This window comes from Schistocerca nitens, chromosome 1 (assembly GCF_023898315.1).
Source record: "Schistocerca nitens isolate TAMUIC-IGC-003100 chromosome 1, iqSchNite1.1, whole genome shotgun sequence".
NCBI classification, from domain to species: domain Eukaryota; kingdom Metazoa; phylum Arthropoda; class Insecta; order Orthoptera; family Acrididae; genus Schistocerca; species Schistocerca nitens.
Genome location: NC_064614.1, coordinates 934,491,296 through 934,514,644, shown reverse-complemented (window position 1 = coordinate 934,514,644; position 23,349 = coordinate 934,491,296). Strand labels below are relative to the sequence as shown.

The 23,349-nt window shown below is 37.3% G+C and overlaps 1 protein-coding gene across 2 annotated transcripts in view; it reads right to left on the bottom strand.

The window, feature by feature from the left end:
- Positions 1–879: 879 nt before the first annotated feature.
- LOC126193941 (carbonyl reductase [NADPH] 1-like) overlaps positions 880–23,349 on the bottom strand; it is a 54,536-nt gene continuing 32,066 nt past the window's right edge. For both annotated transcript variants that reach the window (XM_049932727.1, XM_049932728.1), the window contains exons 2-6: positions 14,571–14,699; positions 10,080–10,211; positions 9,608–9,846; positions 1,402–1,607; positions 880–1,013 (exon numbers count right to left, since the gene is read on the bottom strand). In XM_049932727.1, coding sequence (XP_049788684.1) covers positions 889–1,013; positions 1,402–1,607; positions 9,608–9,846; positions 10,080–10,211; positions 14,571–14,699 — 831 coding nt within the window. In that variant the 3' untranslated portion in view covers positions 880–888. The remainder of the gene's footprint in view (positions 1,014–1,401; positions 1,608–9,607; positions 9,847–10,079; positions 10,212–14,570; positions 14,700–23,349) is intronic.

Here is a 23,349-nt window from a genome sequence, read left to right as displayed (position 1 = left end):
ATCTCACATTACAGCAGTTCACATCAGTAAAAAGAGTAATGAGCAACTTCAGTGTCTTCACTTCTTATTATAAGGGCAATTTGAAAAAGGGTCACTTTCTCCCCACAACTGTGCCCCAAGTCTGTGCCATGCCACCAGACTGAAAGGATTTGTTTAGAGAAAATGCTACTCCTTCTTATACTTTACTAACTGTACAATAAAAGTGTAGTGAAGTGCTGATTACAAATGTTCCTATATTATTGTCTAATGATGAGATATGAGAGATGGCACAGGGATGAAACTTACTCTTTTCTGAACTGGAAAAGGTTGTAAATTATTGTAATAAAGTAACTATTCAAAAATTTATGGAGTTATAGATATAGTGGGTCCCCTGGTCATACCATGAAATCACAACCTGAAAAGCAGCTGACAAATGTACCATTGAATGAAACAAGATGTTGGGGCACAAATATATATTGAGTACAACTTTATTTTATAACCACAAATACAGCAGTTGCTGACCACTTGACACAGATATGTCATAAACACATTCACAATTTTACTTGTATCATTACAACATTCAGAATTTTGCTTATATCATTATATTTCACTCATAAATGCAGTTTCTTTGTGTATATATAAAGATCATAAAATATATTCCTAGATGGAGCTATCACTAAGCAAAATTTAATAAGCCAACTAACTAAATTTTGCAGTGATGATGTGATATTTGTTTATTACTTTAGTGTCATCCATTAGAAAGAAAACTGGTGCAATATGTGTGCCCTTTAAATATCTAGACACTGTATTTTTCAGATAACAACTGTGCAAACTTTTTGTTAGACACTAAAATTTTTTGTTCTCTGGACATTTAACTTTTCCAGTTCTCTTTTAATCTGAGAGCTGAAACTAATATGGAGCTGGCATTGGACCTTTGAACCAATTTACAACCTGCCTGTCACACCAGATGTATTCACCACGTGGCAATGATACACCTGGAGGCAAAAGTGCCAAATATACAGGAGCATCAGCACCTGTAAAAATCAATATTCTCAGCACATAACTAAAACACCAGAAAATAGCAACATATAAAAGTATCTAATAGAATTAATAAAGAAAGCAAAAGTAGTGAAAATATTAAGTCAGTTTCAGCTTCATTACAATAATGGAAAGATAACCGCTTGCCTGTTGATAACGATGAGTGAAGTATAGACACATGCAACAGATTATAAAAGCACACTACTTTTGAGCTAAAGTACTACCATTTTTCCATTGTAATTTCAGTGTTGCCATGGTTTTTGTGTGTGTGTGTGTGTGTGTGTGTGTGTGTGTGTGTGTGTGTGTGTGTGTGTGTGTGTGTAGCCCTTTCATATTCCAGCAATCATCAATAAACGATAACAAGGATATTTAAATTAAACATACCTTGTTCAACAGTGAGGGGACCTTTATGGTTTGACATATCTGTTGATACATAACCTGGATGGACAGCATTCACAATAATGTCAGGACGCTCATCTGCATCAAAAGCTTTTTGCTGCATGAAAGTGAGGGCAGTAACTCCAACTTTTGAAACACCGTAAGCTGAGTTTCGCCATCCATGCTTTTCATGCTCACCTTTCTTTGCTGCCCTAAATAATGATAAAGAGTTACAAAGCCAAATTGCATTTATCTCTTGGCATTTTGTTTTTCTATTGTTGAAAGACAAAATCATAGTTAAATTACAGTGAGTGTAGCAGTACTTAACATGACCCTTTGTGAAAATACAAATAAAAACATGAAGTAGTGGAGACAATTGGCTATTAAAAACTGTAACTGCAGTACATAAAAGGAATTAATGATTAGTAAGAATTAAATTGAGCCTAATTAAACAATCTGTGAAAGCCTTATCGAAATGGAGAAAGTTGAAGTATCTCTGAGGGAAATTTCCTCAGCTATCAGAGGTGAAATTGAAATAAGGTGTTTTTGTTGAACCTGGTTGCTTTACGACAACTATGAATAAACGGCGACTATGAGTGAGAGGGAAGCTTGGGGTTCATTCAAGATGTCTTTACTAAGTTATTAAGCAACAAAAAGGGTCCATGTTATATTTCTGTTGTTGTCAACATGCTAGAAACTTTACAGAAGTTAGACTTTGATGAGTCACAGATCCAACATTTTATGAGTCTCCTTGATTCTTACCTTAAAATCTGGGATATAACAGTGACGAATAGGGTGAGCACTTTCATTAAGACTTCAAAGTGATGGAAAGACAGTATCACGGCTACTGAAACACCAATATTTTAGCTGCCTCTTCTAGGAATGTACGCTCTCAGAATGTCAAGAGCAAACCCCACTGTGTTGCACAATATCTTTCTTGTAGATATCTGTCATTGAAGCTGGTTGAGTATCAGAGTGAAACTTTTGTAAATACTAAATGATTATGAGACAAAAAACACTGTTCTTATTTGGATCTTCCCTACTGCCTTTCAGTATGTCCCCAGGCTGAAGAACAACACTCAATTGTTGGTAGCTTGAGTGTTTCCTAAGCTACCTTCTTCATAGGTAGGCTACTCTTATTTCAACTGAATCTCAGTACGGCTTTTGCATTTCCAAAGATTTGTTTTGTGTGTTCATTCAACTTTTAATCATTCTGTATGCATTCTTCCAGGTGTTTAATGGTTGTGACTCTTTCCAGTGACTGTTCAGCAATTATGGAAAAAACAATAACAGGTCTTTCCATTGATTGATGATTAAAAATAAGTTTTGATTGAAGATAAAAGAAGCAACCACATATACATGAATAGGAGCTGACGGCCAGTGCTGGTCAAACATGACTAGCAAGGAGGCAGTTAAGGATGATGCTAATAATGGTGGAGATGATGACCAAGATGTCAATGACAACAGAAACAACAACAATAATGGCAGTAGACTTCAGAGAGAGCCACAGGAGAACTCATGATCAACAGTCTTTCCTGACAGATGAAGGAAACTGTGTCTACAGAACCATTGTTTCAGAGACATTTTGTTCATGTCTATAAATTTTACCACTTGGTAAGCATTAAATTTTACTCAGTCTGTGATTTTAGTTAATTTGTGGATTTCAGTAATGATTTCTAAGGCAATTTTTGCTGTAATGGATGTGTATTGATCAAGTTAAAACTAGTGAATAGTGGATAGTGTTTTATTCGTCTCATAACATACAATTTCTAATCATATGATTAGTGTACAGGAGACACGTCAAAAAAATGGATAAACTACTTAGGCCTAATTGGTACAAAGAATTTTAACATTAATATAGACTTATTTTTCTTTCCTCCCTTTTGTGAAGGACAGCTACATTTACACACAAGACTATATGTAAATTTATCCTGCTCAAATGTTCAGTTCATCCTTCATGAACTCCTCAACAGTGTAGTAGCAGCGTTTGACAAGTATATCATATAGCTTTGTTTTCAGTGTCTCTAGGTTCATACTCAGAACATTTTTTCCTTTTTGCTTCTTATGAATTTTCATTGCCATATACTGAGGAGACTGCGCATATAGGTTTAAGTGATGAGTGGCAAGCATAAAATTGTCTTTGTTTCTCGTGTTATATGCGTGATTGAAACAGTTTTTCTCGAATAACTCTAAATTGCTATGTAGAAAGATGATAATATCATAGATGTATAAGGACGGAACTGTTAATAACTGTTGTTTTTCAAATAGTGGGTAACATGATGTCCTTGGATGGGCAGTACACATGTTCCTTATTATTCTTTTCTGTAACTTTAGTATGCGCAATATATTGCTTGAATTTCCCCAAAAAATAATACCATACCTTACAACTGATTGAAAGTAGCTGTGGTATGCAATTTTCCTTGTATTCATGTCTGTTGCACCAGCTAATATTTGCATAGCAAATGCAAAGCTACATAATTTGTTTAACTGCAAGTCAACATGTTTATTCCAATTTAAATTTTTATCTAGGTTTAACCCTAAAAACTTCACAGAATCTACTTCTTCTATATCCTGATTTTTATGAGTTATTTTAATTTCTTGGGGCTTTAACTGTTTTGCTCTGAACTGGACCATGTGGGTTTTGGGGATCTTCAATCTTAATCCATTCAGTTGGAACCATGTTTCTAGTTTGTTCATTGTGTTTATTATGTAGAGAGGGATGTTTTCTGGCTCCTGGTTTTCAATTAATACAGATGTGTCATCTGCAAATAAAATCGATGGAGCATTTATATTGTTTGGTAAATCATTGACATAGAACAAGAACAAAATAGGTCCTAGAATCGAGCCTTGAGGGACACCTTGGGCTACTGTTTTCCATTTTCAATAGTAATTTGCTGCATTTGATGAGACAATCACTCTTTGTTTCCTATTTGATAAGTATGAAGTAAGCCAATTTAGAACATTACCCTTGATCCCATACTTGTCAAGCTTATAGATGAGCAGTGCATGATTTACAGAGTCAAAGGCTTTTGTGAGATCACAAAAGATTCCTGCAACTTTATTATGGTTGTCTAATGATGTGCTGATCTTGTCAATAAACTTGTTAATTGCATCAGTAGTACTTTTGCCATGCTGGAATCCAAATTGGTTTTCCATAATAATATCATATTTCTCCATAAAATTTCGAATCTGATTAGCAGCAGCATTTTCAAAGATTTTTGATAGGACTGGAAGGAGGGAGATGGGACGATAATTCCCCATATCCTCTCTTGACCCTTTTTTGAGCAACGGTTTTACTTCTGCATACTTCAGCACCTCTGGAAAACTTCCTTGTTCAAAGGATTGGTTTATTATTTTAGATAGTGGGTATCCTATTATTTTACACACTAATTTAAGGACTTTTGCTGGTATTCCATCCCAACCTGCAGAATTTTTGTTTTTTAGTTTTAATATAATATTTTCTACATCTATTGTTGAAACTGTTTTGAATTTTGTGAGGCATTCAGAATTATGATTTAGTCCAAAGGGGCATACATTGTTCTCATAATCTGCAACATTAACCTCTGGTTTCACTACATTAATGAAGAACTCATTGAAGCATTCTGAAATTTGAGCCGGATTTACAATGATCTCATCTTCAAGCTTAATTGTACTAATTCCATGTCTAGAGGCTTTGATACCTAATTCGTGTTTTACAACTGACCATACTGCCTTCGATTTATTCTCATGTTTTAAGATTAATTTATTATTTGTCATTTGCTTTGCTGCTTTGACAACTTTCTTAAATGTACTTTTGTATTGTTTAACATATTCAATAAATTCAATTTTTTTATTATGTCTTAGCTCCTTATGTAGCTGCCTTTTCTTAGCACTGGAGATTTTTATACCTTTAGTGATCCATTTTAATTTTGTCATTTTATTAAAATAAGTTTTTTGTGGAAACATTTAATTGAAAACACTTAGAAAAAACCTTAGGAATGCTTCAAAATTTGCCGTGCATGAAATATTTTTATCAAAGTGCCATTCTGTCTCCTTGAGCTTATCATGGAATAGAGTCAAAGTTTCTTGGTTGAAGATCCGCTTTACATAAGCTTTTTTACATGGGACTTCTCTACCTGACCTTAATTTCAGTATTACCCTAACTGGACTAATAATTTCATTTTCTTTCTTTTGTGTGCCTCATCATGTTCATCCATTTACACATGTTCTACAACACATTTTTCATTATCTTTCTGTATTCGTTATCCTTTTTGTTTTGTTATTTTGCTTTCTTCTTACATTTTTAGCTTTACTGTGAATCCACCTACGTTTTTCTTCTTAAGATTTCACCCACACCCTCTGTACACAATTCTTCCATTTGCATAATCTCTCCCACACGGGATTTTCTCATTCACACTTTTCTTTGCTTAATGTGTGCACCATTTACATTTCTAAGGACATTCATCTCCTATAATTACTTGTCATTCCTCATTGTCTCCTCCTAAATAAAGCAGAAAAGAACTAAGTACTAGAGCAACCTTCTCTGCTCTCAGAAATAGGGCCTGAAAGATATGAAAAAAGTTGCAGAATAATTGCAGCTGAGTTGGAATCAGTTATGAGTATGAAATTTGTGTTGGTAATGCAGATGTTAAAATATGTTTACAATTAATAATGAATAAAAATAATGTATTTCTCAGTGCAATTTTCTTTTTTGGAGGCATTTACTTATTTTATGAATATTTCAGCAGTTAAGAAAAATCATCTCCGGATCTAAAAAGTATCTACATTCAATAACACCAGCATCTTCAGTCAAAAATAAGATTTTTTATAAGTCAGTTTAAGACACCTCTGACAAAATTATTTTGTTTTTCCATTAGGTCAATTTTATGAATGCAACCTTCTTTTTGATAAATCTACATGCGTGCACATTATTACTCTCAGTATGAGTTTGTGCACATTACATATTCTTCAAAAAGTAGAATGTGTAATGTGCACTAACTCATAATGAGAGCAATAATGTAGATGTTTTTACAGAATAACATGCAGGCCTGTTAGTTTTATGAAACAATGGAAATTCCGCGTAGGAATATCAATAACGTAGGAAATGACAGATTGTTGTTTAGCATAAAGAAGACACATTAAGTTGCAGACAGGCACAATTAAACGACACTTACACGAAGCTTTTGGCCACAGTCTTCATCACAAAAGAGAAACACACACCATTCATACACACAAACACACTCACCTCACACACACACACACACAAGACTGCCAACTCTGGCCAGAATGCAACAGTAGTTGGTAGTTGCATTCTGGCCAGAGTTGGCAGTCATACGAGGTGTGGCTAGAAAAAAACTGGACTAGTACTGGTGAAACAATAAAACGAATGCAATAAGGCTGAAAGTCGCGTGGCCTGTCACGTGACTCTCGCTCCGCCTACTGCTCGAGTTTCATCTGCCTCCTGCACTCAGTCTGCCCATGGCGTCTGTTTTAAGTAGTTGACGTTTTGTCTGTGCGTCGGAAAATGTTGAGTGTACAGAAAGAACAGCATGTTAACATCAAATTTTGTTTCAAACTAGGAAAATCTGCAAGTGAAACGTTTGTAATGTTACAACAAGTGTACAGCGATGATTGTTTATCGCGAACACAAGTGTTTGAGTGGTTTAAACGATTTAAAAATGGCCGCGAAGACACCAGTGATGACACTCGCACTGGCAGACCATTGTCAGCAAAAACTGATGCAAACATTGAAAAAATAGGTAAACTTGTTCGACGAGATCACCGTTTAACAATCAGAGCAGTGTCTGAGTTAACAGGAGTTGACAAGGAAAGTGTCGAACAAGTTTACCGATTTTTTCAATGTTTGCATCAGTTTTTGCTGACAATGGTCTGCCAGTGCGAGTGTCATCACTGGTGTCTTCGCGGCCATCTTTAAATCGTTTAAACCACTCAAACACTTGTGTTCGCGATAAACAATCATCGCCGTACACTTGTTGTAACATTACAAATGTTTCACTTGCAGATTTTCCTAGTTTGAAACAAAATTTGATGTTAACACGCTGTTCTTTCTGTACACTCAACATTTTCCGACGCACAGACAAAACGTCAACTACTTAAAACAGACGCCACAGGCAGACTGAGTGCAGGAGGCATATGAAACTCGAGCAGTAGGCGGAGCGAGAGTCACGTGACAGGCCACGTGACTTTCAGCCTTATTGCATTCGTTTTATTGTTTCACCAGTACTAGTCCGGTTTTTTTCTAGCCACACCTCGTATATATATTTTTGTGTGTGTGAAGTGTGCTTGCTTGTGTGTATGAGTGGTGTGTGCTTCTCTTTTGCTGATGAAGGCTGTGGCCAAAAACAGTAAGTAGCAATCCATCTTTTCCTACATTATTAGTTTCACGAGTTAATCTTAGAATGGTACATTACAACAATTACCCCTCTCCAACCTTCCCCAACTATTTCCTCCTTTCTTCACTAAAGAAGGTTGTTACTGACCTGTTCCCTTTCTGCAAACATTTTCTATTTTCTGCCCTGATGGGGCAACCTTTACTTCCAATAGTTAGGAGTATTTATTTATTTTTACATGTCCATGGCTCTATTTGGATTTTCACCTTTTGAATATCATGTAATGATTTGTAAGTCTCTAACTACCCTCACAAAGTTAAAATACTTTAGCTGTGATAAATTTGGGCCTTAAATGGAGTATATCCATCTATAAGATAATTGAAAAGAATTTTATTTAAAGCCAACAATTTTAAATAACACCATTATCACAATTGTAAGTTTTAGCTAAATATGAACACCACAGATGTGTAGCAATGAAATAAACTAAGTTGAAATTACTTGGGAAGTATACTGTGATGTTATTCTGCATATATTTTGGTTTGACAACATAATCCTTCAAAGACAAAGAATCTCGTTTAACTCCTTTGTTTCCATAAGAGCTCTATACATGCGTATAAAACTTGCAACCTTTGTGGACCACACATAAATTTCCTTTTCTGTTGTGTTGAAATAGTTACAAGATACAGAATCCATAATATAATTATGATTACGAAGGGAGGAGTAAAACTAACTGCCCACTGTACAGGTGTCCTGTCTTGGCCTAAAACACACAGAAAGCTCCACAAATATTCAGGCAGACCTTGACAAGATTTTAATGTAGTGCAAATAGTGTCAACTTACTTTAAATGTCCAGTGATGGAAACATTTGAACTTCAGAAAATGCAAAAACATAAAATAATTATGACATAATGAGTCACAGCTGGAATTACTCAACTACTGGAAATGTCTGGATGTAACAATTTGTAGGGATGTAAAATCGAATAATCATGTAGGCTCTATCATATGTAAAGCAGGTGGTAGACTTCAGTTTATTGGTAGGATACTGGGAAAATGCAATGAGTGTACAATGAAGTTCTCTACAAAATGCTTGTGCAAACCATCCCAGAACATTGCTCAAACATGAAGGACCCACACCAAATAGGACTAACAGGGGGTTTTTATGCAAGGAATGGCAGCACAAAATGACTACAAGTTTGATTGACCCATAGCAGAGTATCACTGAAGTGTAGAAAAGCTTACTAGGAGATTCTTCAAGACAGATGCCAACTGTCCCATTATAGCCTACTTATAAAGTTTCAAGAACCAATATTAAGTGAGAAATCTGTAAACATACCTTTCTTGTATGAACCATGAATAGAAGGCTCAGCTATTAAGGCACACACAAAGCCATCTGAGAAATCATTATTCCTGTGCTTCATACGTAAAGCAAATGTGAAGAAACCTTAACATGCGGTAAAATGGGAAGTACTCTCTGCCATACATCTCTCGATTGTAAACAGAATTTTTCTCAAATAAGTTGCTTGAAATTGTCAATTTTCTAACAGAAATGGTTTCTGCTTTTTAAATGCCCATAACTGTTTCTAAACTTCTGTACAATCTAAAGTAAGATAACCAAACGAGAAATTTAAATACACAAATGGTTTCTCTCTTCTAGACCATTTTGTTCTACACTCAAACAAGACTAACAATGATTCACAATTCACTCAATGAAAAAAGAGGAATATATGAATATGGAAAAAGTTACATTTCAGACATTAGAACAATTAATAGAGGTACAATCAATATAATCATCAAACATTTCAGCAGATTTCAAATTATGATGTCCTTGTTTCTTATTTTAATACATGTTGCAAACAAATTAAATGCAAACAGTTATTACTTACTCAACAAATTGCCTCATTAAATCACAGAGCTCCTCTTCTGTCAAATCAGGATTTGAAAATTTCTTTCTGAGGCTGTCACCAGGAATTTTTGTCAGATGCCCTTCAGAGCTTGAGAGATTAACTACACGAGCATGAGGTCGAAGCAGAGGAAACAATGCTTTACATGTTGCCAAAACTCCAAAAAAGTTCACTCTTATGGTGTTTTCTGCTTGTTCTCCAAATGATACAGTTGAATCGACCTTTGAAACAAATAATTACAAGAGAAATTTAGTGAAAATATTTCTGCAAGTTGGTTACGAAATCATGCTTAGTTTTTAAAGTTAAATTTTTTTTAAAGCTAAAGTTTTCTCAGTCTAGCTAACCACACTGCACTCACTTTATAACATTTTGATAATAAGCTCTTACACCACATTACACTACACTGTATTCCTTGTGATATCTTAATGCAGAAATTTCACAATGGCATTCTTACCGGATAAGCAATTGCAGCATTGTTTACCAGAATGTCAAGTCCTTCATAATTTTCCTTTAAAAAGTCACTAAACTTGTCAATACTATTTTGATCATCAATATCAAGCTGATGGAACTTCACTTTCAAGCCATCCTATGGGGTAAAAAGAAAGTTATAAATATTTTTGTTGGATTTATAAAGCCCTACAAATAACAAAATATCAAATCATTACATCTAAAATGGATAAATGAAAGGACTAAATGTCTCACAAATGTTTTCTATCATTTGGTTCAATATGGTGGCCATTTAAGTATAAGGTACACTCACAGAAAGCAGTTATTTAGGCTGGAGTAGCACAGGTAGTTACATAGGACTATAAAGAAGAGAGTGCCTGTCCCACACTGTTCTACAAATACTGTTCCTTTGGACTAAGCAAGGTGGGCAGTGGTAAGACAATGGCTGGTATTTGTAATGGCTCAAATCTCCACCCAGATGTAAGTTTTTCATGTTTCCCTATGTCACTTAAGACGGGAAAATTCCTTTGAAAATGATACAATTTCTTTCTTTCCCTGATTTGTGCTTGTGCTCGATCTCTAAGGATTTCATGATTGACAGTCTGTTAAACCATAGTCTTCCATTTCTTTGTTCCTCCAGCAATTAGCACAGAATCAATAACTAAACACAAATGTCATCCTGTACGAATGTATAGTTTCACAAGGACACACACACCAATAAAATTCTCTTGAGCTTCCATCTGCGTCAGGGGGTTTAGAACCCATGAGCTTTCAGCCAAATGCTTCTTGGCAGTTATCAGGTGGTGACTGTCAGGTTGCTGCTGCTGTTATTATATAACCATGCTACTGCCTGTGATGTTCCTTTTCCTGTGATGCATAGGTAATGTCTGGGTTGCAAGACTCCTGTCCTCACTTCAGATCTTCCGATGACCAGGTCCAAAGCTGTGGTTAACTGCAGACTACTGTTAACTATTGAGAGTGTTTTCAGAAATTTTTATCTCAACTGCTTCTTTCATAACACCATCCCAGAAACCATTTGTCCATTTAATAACAGATGTTTTGTCAAATGCAATTTGATGTCCGTTTTCCAGAGTGTTCTGCTACCATTGTTTTCTCAAGATACTGTAAGGTGGAAACACCTTTCTGTCCACAAGCATAAGGTATTTTGTGCATTTCTGGCATACTGAGGCCTACATCACCTTTCACCAGTCTTATACACTGATTAGCCGAAACATTATGACCACCTGCTTAATAGCTTGTTTGTCCATCTTTGGAGTGAAATACATAACTGATTCTGCATATCAGGGAGCCGACAGTTTGATGGTATGTTTGTGGAAGTATGTGGCATTAGATATCTATGTAGAGGTCATTTAATGTGCATAAAAAACAGGCCACTGATTAGCGTTCAAGGTGATGGCACCCAATAGTGATCCAGGTGGGTTCCATAGGATTTACATCATGTGAATCTGGTTGCTGAGACATCAACCCGAGTTCACTATAATGCTCCTCAAACCACTGTAGCGTGGTTCTGGTTCTGAGACATGAACAATTATAGTGCTAAAGGATGACATTGCTATTGCGGAAGACATCAAGTATGAAGGGGTGCAGATGGTTCACAGTTGTCAATGTGTCTTCCATGACTACCACAGGTCCATTGCAAGTGCAGGAGAATGTCTCCCATAGCATAATACTGCTCTCACCAGCCTGCATCTGTAGGGCACTGCACAATTCAAGCAGCTGTTTGCCTCAGTGACAGCATTTGTGGAGACGACCATCGATCTAGTGTAGCAAAAATGTGATTCACCCAAAGAGCTGAAACATTTCCATTGATCGACAGTTGAATCCTGATGGTCCCATGCCCACTACAGTCATTACCAATGATGTTATTGGTTCAACATGTGAACATAGGGGAGGTCTGCTGTGGAGATCCATGTTCAACAATTTACGATAAATGGTGCACTTTGAAACACTTATGCATGCTTCAGCATTGTGCTCTTTCTGCGGAGTTGCTACAGATCACCTACTTTATAGACCAGACAAGCCTCTGAACCCTGCGTTGTGTGAAGAGTTGTAGACGTCCAATGATTTAGCACCTAGTGGTAGCTTCATTGCCCTTCTACCTCTTTCTGTACATTCTCACAGCAGTAGCACATGAACATTCAACCAGCTTCAGCATTTTCAAGACACTCTGCATTAATAACCTGCCCTATGTCAAAGTTGCTTATCTCAATGGATTTCCCCATTTGCAGCCCATATCTTTGCTAGGGTGCTCTACCATCTGTGTCTGCTCCACTAACATACTTTTGTTAGCACATACGTGCCTGCAACACCCCCAGGCAGCATCCAGCATCATGGTGGACAGTAGTCATATCATTTTGGCTCATCAGTATAAGTCACTGAAGCTTTGCTGGATGCCTGTTATGTTTGAATCGGTTATATGCCCCTTTGGGAGCCAGTTCATCTTTGCTGTTACTGAGCCATAGAGTGGAAAAATAAAAGCTGCTGCTTCTCCTCCTGCTTACTAGTCTTCAATGAAATGGCTTGCAAAACTTGTTGGTTGTAGTAGCAGTTTTCTTTGATCAATTTCTGTAAATGGCTCATTTCTTTCAGCTGGTTTTCATCATCTGGAACAGGACAGAATGTTTCTGTGTTGGGAGGAGGAGAATTCGAGTGAATGCTCATGGGTTTTTAACTTCTTGATTGGATGGAAGCTCGAGAGAATTTTATCAACAAGCATCATCAGTTTTCCCCAACAATTTTAACTGTTTCCAAGCATAATATGGGAACTTTTCCTAAAGATGTATGTTTCATTTGGCCCAAACATTCCCTAATATTCATAATAACGCAGGAAATGAAGGGCAGTAGATGCATAATTGTTATTACTGTCTGTTCTTTTTTATAGTGTGGTGTCAAAAAGCTGTTTATCCAATGAGGAAAATGCATTTTAACTGGAAGAAACTACACAGTCTGACAAAAAAAACATGGTTGTATGTCATTGTAACTTTGTGCATACACACACCGTCGGTAGTGACGGGAACAACCAAATGAAACTATTGATTCACTCAGTTGTTGAAAAACAATTGATTCATTTGATTGTAGTCTTTCATATTAATTCACCCATTCATTCGTTTGAGTGAAACCAGTTTGTAGGAGCAACCAAATGAAAACAGTCAACACCAGCCTGGCACATTCAGTTATGACTGGAAACATTCAATCAGTTTGCCATTTTTACATCATTATTGTTCAGTGCACTCTGTTACCACTTTTGTCACTGTTATTACCAATCCAGTACTTGCTTTTTATTGAGTGCCAATAAGAAGAAGGTGTTTTCTTAATAGTGAACTATCTGTCTGGATCAGAATATTGAAGGGCTCAGTGGCACAGGAATGGAAGAAAGCATATGACTGAAAAGAATGGATCCTTGAGATGAATTCAGTGTCCATTACAGTAACTACAACAATGATTCATATTATGAACATCCTGATACTGCATATATTAAATAAATTCACAGAAAATTAATGAATGATGACAAATGTTTCTTGGAAAAAAAAGAGCAGCAGCTTCTGACAGGCGACAGCAAGTCATTAAGCCACCAATTAATTAAAAACAAGTAATTGTTCATTTATTTAAACAAATTTATAATTTAAAATCAACCAAAAATCCTTATTTAAGTAAATATGGCCACGGCTGGATAGTGATCGAGGAAATCCTGACAGTAAAACCATATACCATGGACATCCTGCAGCCTCTGTGTTAACTTTCATGTGATGCTCACTATTGTGGTGCAATTTTTCAAAAGGACAATGGTCGCCACACATGGAAAGTGTCTCCATAAACTGTCTGTGTGACAATGAGGTACTACTGTGGCTAGAAAGAACCCCAGATCTGTGCCCAATACAATATGTGTTGGACCAGCTTGCACGTCAACTCCATCCTAGTGCTAGTATCCAAGATATCAACATCCAGTTGTCACTCAGCTTGCTCATTAGAGGATAAAGTTGCTTCACAACACCCTTCCCGAGTGATCCAGCGCATGCACCCAGGGAAAGAGGGTGCAACATCAGTCTGATAAATGGGTTTCATGAAGTTCTTTGTAAATTTGACTTAATTTTGTAGTCACTGAAATAACATCACACATTCTCTCAACCCATGAAGTTTCATTTTGCTCCCTCCTCCCCTTCTGGGTGCTTCACTTTTCCCCTTGCTGGAGAGCGTATTTAGAATAAGTTCAGTTCACATCTGACTGTCCCTCATATTATGTTTTTGTAACTGAACTTCATTTACTTCTCATTCCTTACATTAACTAAAAGATAAAATAGAAGTAAATGTTAAATTCTAGATGACAAAATATAAAGTACTTTTTCTAATTTATATCCTCATTCATATTGAATACACAATTCACTAACTTTCATATTTATTCTACACATTCAAAATAGAGCATTATAATACATACTTGTCTCCAACAAACAAAAATCATTGCTAACACTTGGTCACAAACCTTTTTTAACTCATCTACAGCTGCTTCACCACGTTTAGCATCTCTAGCAGTCAGATACACAGTCCCATCAAATTTTTCACACAGTGATCGGACGATGGCCAGACCAATCCCTTTGTTTCCTCCAGTGACCTACCAGGAGTAAAAAGATAAATGTGACAAGTGTATTTTATGTATAAAAAACCACCACTCACAAAAAGTAGCATAACCATAGATTTTACGACAATAATATATTTATTTCAAAGTAAATATAGTCCAAGCAATGTAAAAATCTTAAAATATGCCATACATCTCCTCTTTGCCTACAACAGAGCCCATGTGGCCAAACCCCAGGATTCACTGCTATCATAATATATAAAGCCTCAGTGGAAATGCAGGAAACTAAACTGCCTCAATGTAAAACCTAGTCAACACGTGGATACAAACTTCTAAAGAAACAGAGATTACTGCATAACATGTGTAAATCAAAGTGTAGGGCTATAAGTAGAGAGATGCCAAGTGAAACATGGTGGGCTGTCAAATTCTGGTCATATGTAAAGACTGCTAACAGTACCAAAGTTAATGTCCAGTCCCTAGAGAATGGGACAGGAACTGAAATTGAGGGTAGCAAAGCAAATGCTGAAATGCTTAGCTCCGTTTTCAAATGTTCCTTTACAAAGGAAAACCCAAGAAAATTACCCCAATTTAACCTTCATATAACTGAAAAGATGAATGAAATAAATATTAGAGTCAGTGGTGTTGAGAAACAGCTGAAATCGTTGTAACTAAACAAAGCTCCAAGGCCTGATGGAATCCTTGTCAGATTCTGTACTGCAGCTGAGTTAGCCCCTCTTCTAATTATAATCTGTCATAGATCATTCTAACAAGAAGTCGTTCCCAGTTCTTGGAAAAAAGAGCAGGACACATCCATCCGAAAGAAGGGTAGTACAAGTGATCCACAAAACTACCGTCCAATATCCTTGACATTGATTTGTTGTAGAATCTTAGAACATATTCTGAGCTCAAACATAATGCAGTATCTTGAACAGAATGGCCTCCTCAACACCAACCAGCACGGATTCTGAAAACATCAATCATGTGAAACCCAGCTCGCAGTTTTCTGACATGACATACTTAAAGCTTTGCATCAAGCCAATCAGACCGATGCAGTATTTCTTGATTTCCGAAAAGCATTTGACTCAGTACCACATTTAATGCTTATTGTCAAAAGTACAATCATATGGGGGTATCAAGTGAAATTTGTGAATGGACTGAGGACTTTTTGGCAGGGGGTGCACAGTATATTATCTTGGATGGAGAGTCATTGTCAGATTTAGAAGTAACTTCAGGTGTGCCCCAGGGAAGTGTGTTGGAACCAAATGATATTGCAGACAATATTAATAGCAGAATTGGACTTTCTGCAGATGGTGCGGTTGTCTGTGATGAAGTGTTATCTGAAAGATGCTGCATAAATATTCAGTCAGATCTTGATCAAATTTCAAAGTTGTGAAACTTGCTTTAAAAGTTCAGAAATGTAAAATTTTGCACTTCATGGAACAAAAAAACATAGTATCCTATGACTATAATATCAATGAGTCACTTTTGGAATCAGCCAACTCATACAAATATCCAGGTGTATCACTTTGTAGGAATATGAAATCGAATGACCACATTGGTTCAGTTGGGAGCAAAGCAGGTGGTAGACTTCAGTTTATTGGTAAAATACTGGGGAAGTGTAATTAATCTACAAAGGATAATGCTTACAAATCACTCGTGTGAGTGGTTCTAGAATACTGCTGAAGTGTGTGGGACCCATACCTGACAGGACTAACAGGAGGTATTGATAATCAAGTTAAATGAATCTTAACACTATACTGTATGGCAACACCACAGTGATGGCATGGGTGAAATGGCAGTCAATGGCTGGCAAAACCACAGTGGTGTCATGTGCATAGAATTGCTCAGTGGCCAGCGACACCACAGTGGTGTCGTATGCTTAGTAAGTTCTTGTGCCCTTTCATCATGGTAGGCGAAAGAGACGATACGATTATTTACGAAGAATGTGCAGATGCCGTGTCTGATGTTCGAATAACTTGGCCAATTGGAAAGAAGACATTGGATATCAAAAAAATGAAACCAACAAGTACTACAGTCAAAATTGCAATAAAAGGAAACTGGATTTAAAAAATTACAAATTTGTCGATGTTGCGGGACCCAAACTTAGAAAATGATTTAGGCTTGCTATCCTTATGGAAATTGTCAAAAAAGTAAGGATCAATGATTATTGGTGAATGAATCCATTAATAGACACATCGATATTTCGCAGAACGGTGTCCCGCAACCAATTCAGACAAATATTATCATTTTTACATTTTTCCAACAACAACAACAACAATAAACTGGATAATGCGGATTGGCTTTCAAAGTGCAATTCATAATTGATTATTATTCCAAAAAGTTTAAATAAACTTATAATGTAAGTCAAAACATCTCAGTTGATGAAGGAATGATACCGTGGCGTGGATGGCTAAATTTTAAAGTTTACAATCCATCGAAAATTATGAAATATGGCATACTCATTTGGATGGTGTGTGATTTGAGTATGGGATATATTTCCTCATTCAAGATATATTCTGGCACTGGACAGCCTTTAGCAAAAACAGTGATGGAACTACTGACACCTTCTTATGGAAAGTGGCATCATATCTACATGGATAATTATTATAACGGTGTAGAACTTGCACAGAAGTAACTTGAAAAGAAAATTCAAGTTTGTGGAACGATACCGCAAAATAGAGAATTTCTGGAAAAATTAAAGTGCGCAAAAGTCAATGTGTTTGAAGCTTGTTATCAATGGAAAGGTGAAGTACTCGCTTCGAAAGTAAGATGATATGAATGACCTCTACAATACATAATGCCGCTTTGACACTCAAAGAAAATGTAGAAAAACCAATTACACAATAAAAAAAAAAGCTTGAAAGTGTATTAGACTACAACAAATAAATGAAAGGGGTGGATCGGGCAGGCCAATATTTGAGTTATTACCCTATATACAGAAAACTATAAAATGGTCAAAAAAGGTTTGCATGTTCCTCTTTAATTGTGCATTATTTAAATGCATTCCATACATGTCAATATTTCAATACAGAACACAAGAGTCTTAGATTTCACTATTTTTTTTTATTGAAAGTGTCGTCTGATTCGTGGATAAAAGACCATGTACCTGCTTCTGAGAAAAGTTTGGGGGTTGCCACTACATCGCGCATGTCTCATCATGATCTGAGTGACAGACTTTTCAGTCACATAAAGCAACGTCAAGTAATACTTATTTCCGAAACGAATAAATGCAAATAATGCAACTGCCATGTATGTTTTAAAAAAACAACAAACTTAATGTGCAAGTCTTGTGGAGTTGCATTACATCTTGGAGACTGTTTTGCCACATATCATATGAAAGAGAAATACTAAGTACCAAAGACAATGCAAATAAGCAAATATACAAGACAAACAAATTTTGTATTTATTTACATATGTATATCATCGAAATTTCATGGAAGTAGGGGAACAGAGTTGAGAACTTAGGAGAACTAACAATGAGATTAGTAAAACTTAACAATTTATAATCTCCCGATAATGTCAAGAACAGTCGGCGACAAGCCAAGTAATCCGAATTAGCACTGCCGGCGCAAAGCGAATAAACTTGTACGAGATGTGGGGCTGGCAAAGTGTTAATGAATTGTTAAAAGCTACTAATATTATAAAATGATTTATGTATTATATACTAATAACTTTACTATAGCTCTTAGGTATAGTAGTAACTTACCAATAGAAGATTTTAAGTGAATAACTATAAAACATTAAGGACGAAATAAGTTGTGTATACCTCTGCAAAATTATGATCTTCACAAAGCGCATGTCTTAAAATTCAATGACTTCGTTGTATAAAAAAAGTGCAATTTCAAAATCTTGCTCCCTTTCAGATACATTTCTGTGCACGCTCACACAAATGGCCGGTGTTTCTTTGCCATAAAAATTATACATTTCTGAAGACGTGCTCCCTCATCTTTTTGAAAAGCATCTGTACATCATACTGCAGCATTGTACAATTACATTGTGACATTTATCCTCTTCTCATCATCCTCATTTCTTACAAACAGAAATTAGAAGCAGAACTTTTTAAAGTAACTGCTTGCTCCTTAGAGCACATTTACATGTTTTCAATATCAACAACAGAATCATCATTATCAGGCAAAGACTGTGTTCTGTTGTTTGAAATGTGACTTTTTTTATGTCTTATCATCTTCATCCTTTAACTTTTTCTTCATTGGAATAACTGGCACAAACATAAATGTTCTATTTTTAACCTAATACTGATTCTTAAATATTTCAATTGGTTTGTTGCATACGGCTTAGTATAGATATTTTATTTTACAGGTCTCAAAACAAACTGCATATTTAGTTATTTGTTAGACTTAAATTGTAATTATATTCCTTTGAGCAATGAAGGGCACTGTTACATTCTGGATGTTTAATACATTCTTGTGGGGTCAGAACAACACACATCCCATAAGTTGGTTGTTTCCTGTACCCAATAAGACACTTGGAAATGCATTAGCTAATACCTGAAAGGCAAACACAATTCAACAAGATGACCACAAAGGTAAGAACAATTGGCAAAAAGAAATATGCAGAGTGCCTACACTGTTAACACAGAGCACAGTGTTGCCTATGACATATTGTAACACAACAACCGTGACCATGGTACTGTGTCACCACTTAGATTCTGCTTCCATCGCAAATGACTTCACAGGCAGTGACTTGCTCTACACAGACAGTGTAACAATGTCTGGAGCACCATGGACTGTCAGCACAGTGATGACTGCTGTGGCTTCTCTTTGTGTGGCAACAGAGGGAGGAACACAGACAATGCTGCAATCAATGACAACACTGGACACAGGAGTTGTACCATGTCATTTTTTCAAGTGAGTCCTCATTCTGTGCACAGCATAATGATGGATGTATGCATGTATGGAGGCTCCAAGGAGAACAAACATTAATAGATTACATTTGTCATCAACATAGTGGCACAGCACCTAGAATGGTGATACTGAGTACCACTGGATAAGCAACATAATCTCCTCCACTCACATAGTTGGTAATTTTGACGGCAGGCATTACATTTTGCATGCTTAGGGCAGTGGCCTATCTTTGAGGGCTCTCTGACGTTTCCTGTCAGTAAGATAAAGCAAAACTGCATGTTGCCTATACTATCATAACCTACCAAGATGCAGAGGGCGCTCAACTGTTGCCCGGCATAGAATGTTCTCCTGATATCTCACCTACTGGTCAAGGGTTGCCGAGAACTAGCAAGCTACCACTCACCAGCCAATATAATTGAAACTTTGGCAAAGAGCTGAAGCAACATGGAATGGTGTAGTAGTATATTGTCAAACAAGCTCAGTCTGACTCAAGTCATTGTTACTGCATCCATTCATTTATTCATTCACACACCATGTTCTGTTTATTCTATAATGAAGGAGAGCCTTCAAAGATATTGAATGAACCAAGTTATGCACTGACTGGTAGAAGCAACCACTTTGTAAAGTACACTAACAACAAATTATGATTAACACTAATCTATTAAAATATAACTACAGTAATTGCTTCTAGATTACATTGTATATGTATGTGAGGAAGAGAATAGCTACTTTGAAAAGAACCAACCCCCCTCCTTCTCCTCCTCCTCCTCCGATACCACTCAACTGCTGTTGTTATCTAATACTTAAAGCATTTATGTATGCTGACCACTATCAGAAATGTGTAGCACACTGATCATGTATGGGCATAATAGTGTGCGCCTGAGGGGTGAATTGCAGCTGCATGCAGGATGTTTTCTCTGTATTGGTTCAACAAGGCCAACACAATGTTGTGAGGCAGTTTAGCTTACTGAAACAGTGGAATCATCGGTGCTGCAAATAGTCATACAGCAAGGGCAAGGCATATGTGCACACTTGCAGTAGCAGTGGCAGTGATATTTTAGCATATACCAACAAGCCTGCCAGTTAAGTGCAAGTACTGGCCATTTTGTAACAAAATTATTCTCCATCTTACAGCACTATCAGTACATCATGGCTGTGCCAGATGAGTTTGCCACATGGAACTGCCAGAGAAGATATTGGTTCAGGCCAGGGTGGGTCAACAGTCCCTCCTGGACTGGTGCGGCAGGCCATCCTAGGTCTACTCCAGCAGAATGTCCGACTCATACCCAGGGGGCAGCAGGTTGCTCCCCATGCACACCAGCCATCTTTCACCATAGCAGAACAAGCTCCTCATTATGGTCAGCTTCCTCTACTTTGAAGCAGCTGAGGTGTCACTTGGGGCCACACCAGATGCATCATCGTTAAGCATATACATTGCTGGTGCAGAAACCTCGCTGGCAGCTCACATAATGAGGTTGCCAATGCACAGCAGAGATTCTGCGTTGGCACTATGAGATGTGCAAGCAGGCAGCCAAGCGCAACTCAGCAGCCAGCCAACCATTGACCTGGTATACTACACAGTGCAGATGCTTCGATAAAGAACTCATTAACTTTGCAGCTGCCTTTCTCTGGAGCTCGTGAGCTCCCCCCCCCCCCTCCCCCACCTGCCCCTACCAGCCTTACGGTTATCCCCCTCCCCATGTTGCATTAAAGAATGAAGCAAACTTTCAAAAGTGTGAGATACAGATGAGCATTATTGTGGAACCTGTGAGGCAGGACAGATAAAGTTTATGAGCATATGTATGATTTGGGGCAGAGTGATGCAGCAAATGCAATTTTGTTGCAAGAAGTTGAGCAGAGGGCACTCTGTGCTTTTCTGAGGAGTTTGCCGTTGGACACATCAAGAAGGGTGCGTAGAGGTGCACCAAAAGATCTGCTATTACGTTAGTGATGTAATGTCAAGAAACTGACATATCAAGAGGGGTACCCCTACAGTATTTTCTGTGAACAATAAGTGTTACAGGTATGGACAGATGAGGCATTTACAAAGGCAGTGTTGCCAATCATAGGACAATAGAGGAAAAGGAAGGTATCAGTAGTAAAGTCATGGCGATGGACACAGGGGTACACAAGGAGGTGATGAGCAGCTGTTAAATGCAAGGGGAACCCAAAGTCCACCTAAAGGCATTCCTGTTAAAATTTGCTGCAACAAACACATATGCAGAGGTGAAATGTGCAGTAATGGGTGTTTTAAGAAGCAAAGAGTACAAGTTTTTGTTCGATACAGGGGTGCATGTGTTGTTTCCCAGTAGAGACTTGGTCAGTCATAGGCAATGGAAACCACCACAATACAGGTTATGCGGGATCAGGGATAACAATGTGAGGCCACAAGGGTTGGTGGACACAATTTTTGTTTAGGGCCAATTCGGTTGTTAGACTTTTTGTGTCAGCATTGTACTAAAACTGACTTTCGGCAATGTACAGTAGAACTTAATAGAATGATATTTCAGCTACGGGAAGCTGTTGCCTCTGTAGAACTGTCATGAGGGGCATCTAGTGTATTAGACAAGCCAGCTGAACTGTGTACTACTGCACTAAGGAGGGAGTCATATGCTTGTGTGCCAGGTGGCAGAGATCTACCTGCAGATATGTTACGTGTTGTAGAGACTCTGTAACAGAATGATATGCTAGATCGAGCAAGTTGTTTCATTAAGAGAAGTGCTGTACACCTACAAGAGAGGAATGGTGGGAGAGTGATAGCCATAAATATACATAAATTTGACACTGAAGAAGTTAAGTTAGGGAAAGGGATGTTAATAGCAAGTTTAGACATTCTGGATGAGGACGAGTGGAGCATGAAGCAGCAAATCACAAGTAGCTACAAGCTACCATTAAGACTGCATTACACAGGGAAATGGAGCAGCTAATGGAACAGAGAGAAAGCATGTGTGGAAGAACTGCTGTTCAAATTTGAGTATTTGTTTGTCCCAAATGGTCTATTGCCAGCAACGCCTATGATTCAATATCAAATATCAACACGAAGCTAAGCACAGGTGCATCCTACAGTCTACAGATGCTTCCAGAAAATACTAGCTCTGCTATGATTATTGTCACCTGAACAACAAGACCATAAGAGACATATATCATATCCCCAATCTTACTGAGACCATTTATAGCTTGGAATGATGTCAGCACTTTTTGACTACGTGTTTAAGGAATGGTTACCATCAATTGTAGGCTGTTCCCAAAGACAGCATTTCCTGTACCATGGGGGCATCATCAGTTCAAGAGAATGCCATTTGGATTCAAAATTGCACCTACAACATTTCAGACATTATTGAACAGTGTGTTGAGAGGTTTGAAACTGCACCAGTGTCGAGTTTACCTCGATGATATCATCGCATTCTCAAAAGACATGGAGCAGCATAGACAATGCCTGAAGGAAGTGTTAAAGAGATTGAGGGTTGCACATCTGACATTGAGCACAAAGATATGTCATTTTGCATAAGAGGAGGTTGGCTATTTGGACCATGTAATTAGTAAAGACAAAGTATGGACAGACCTGAAGCTAGGACAGCTGTTCAAGAGTTCCAGTGCTTAAATTGATTAAGGAACTGCAATCTTTTTTGGGGATCTCAAATTACTGCAGAAAGGTCATGAAAGAATATGCTGACTCAGCACGACTGCTCATACATTTTCTAAGGAAAGGTGTGAAATTCATGTGGGCAGAATGTCAAGGTGTGTTTGATTAAATGAAATACAGTTTTGACATCAAGTCCAGTTCTACTGTTTCCAGTCTTTCAGAAGGAGTTTATCCTTTCATG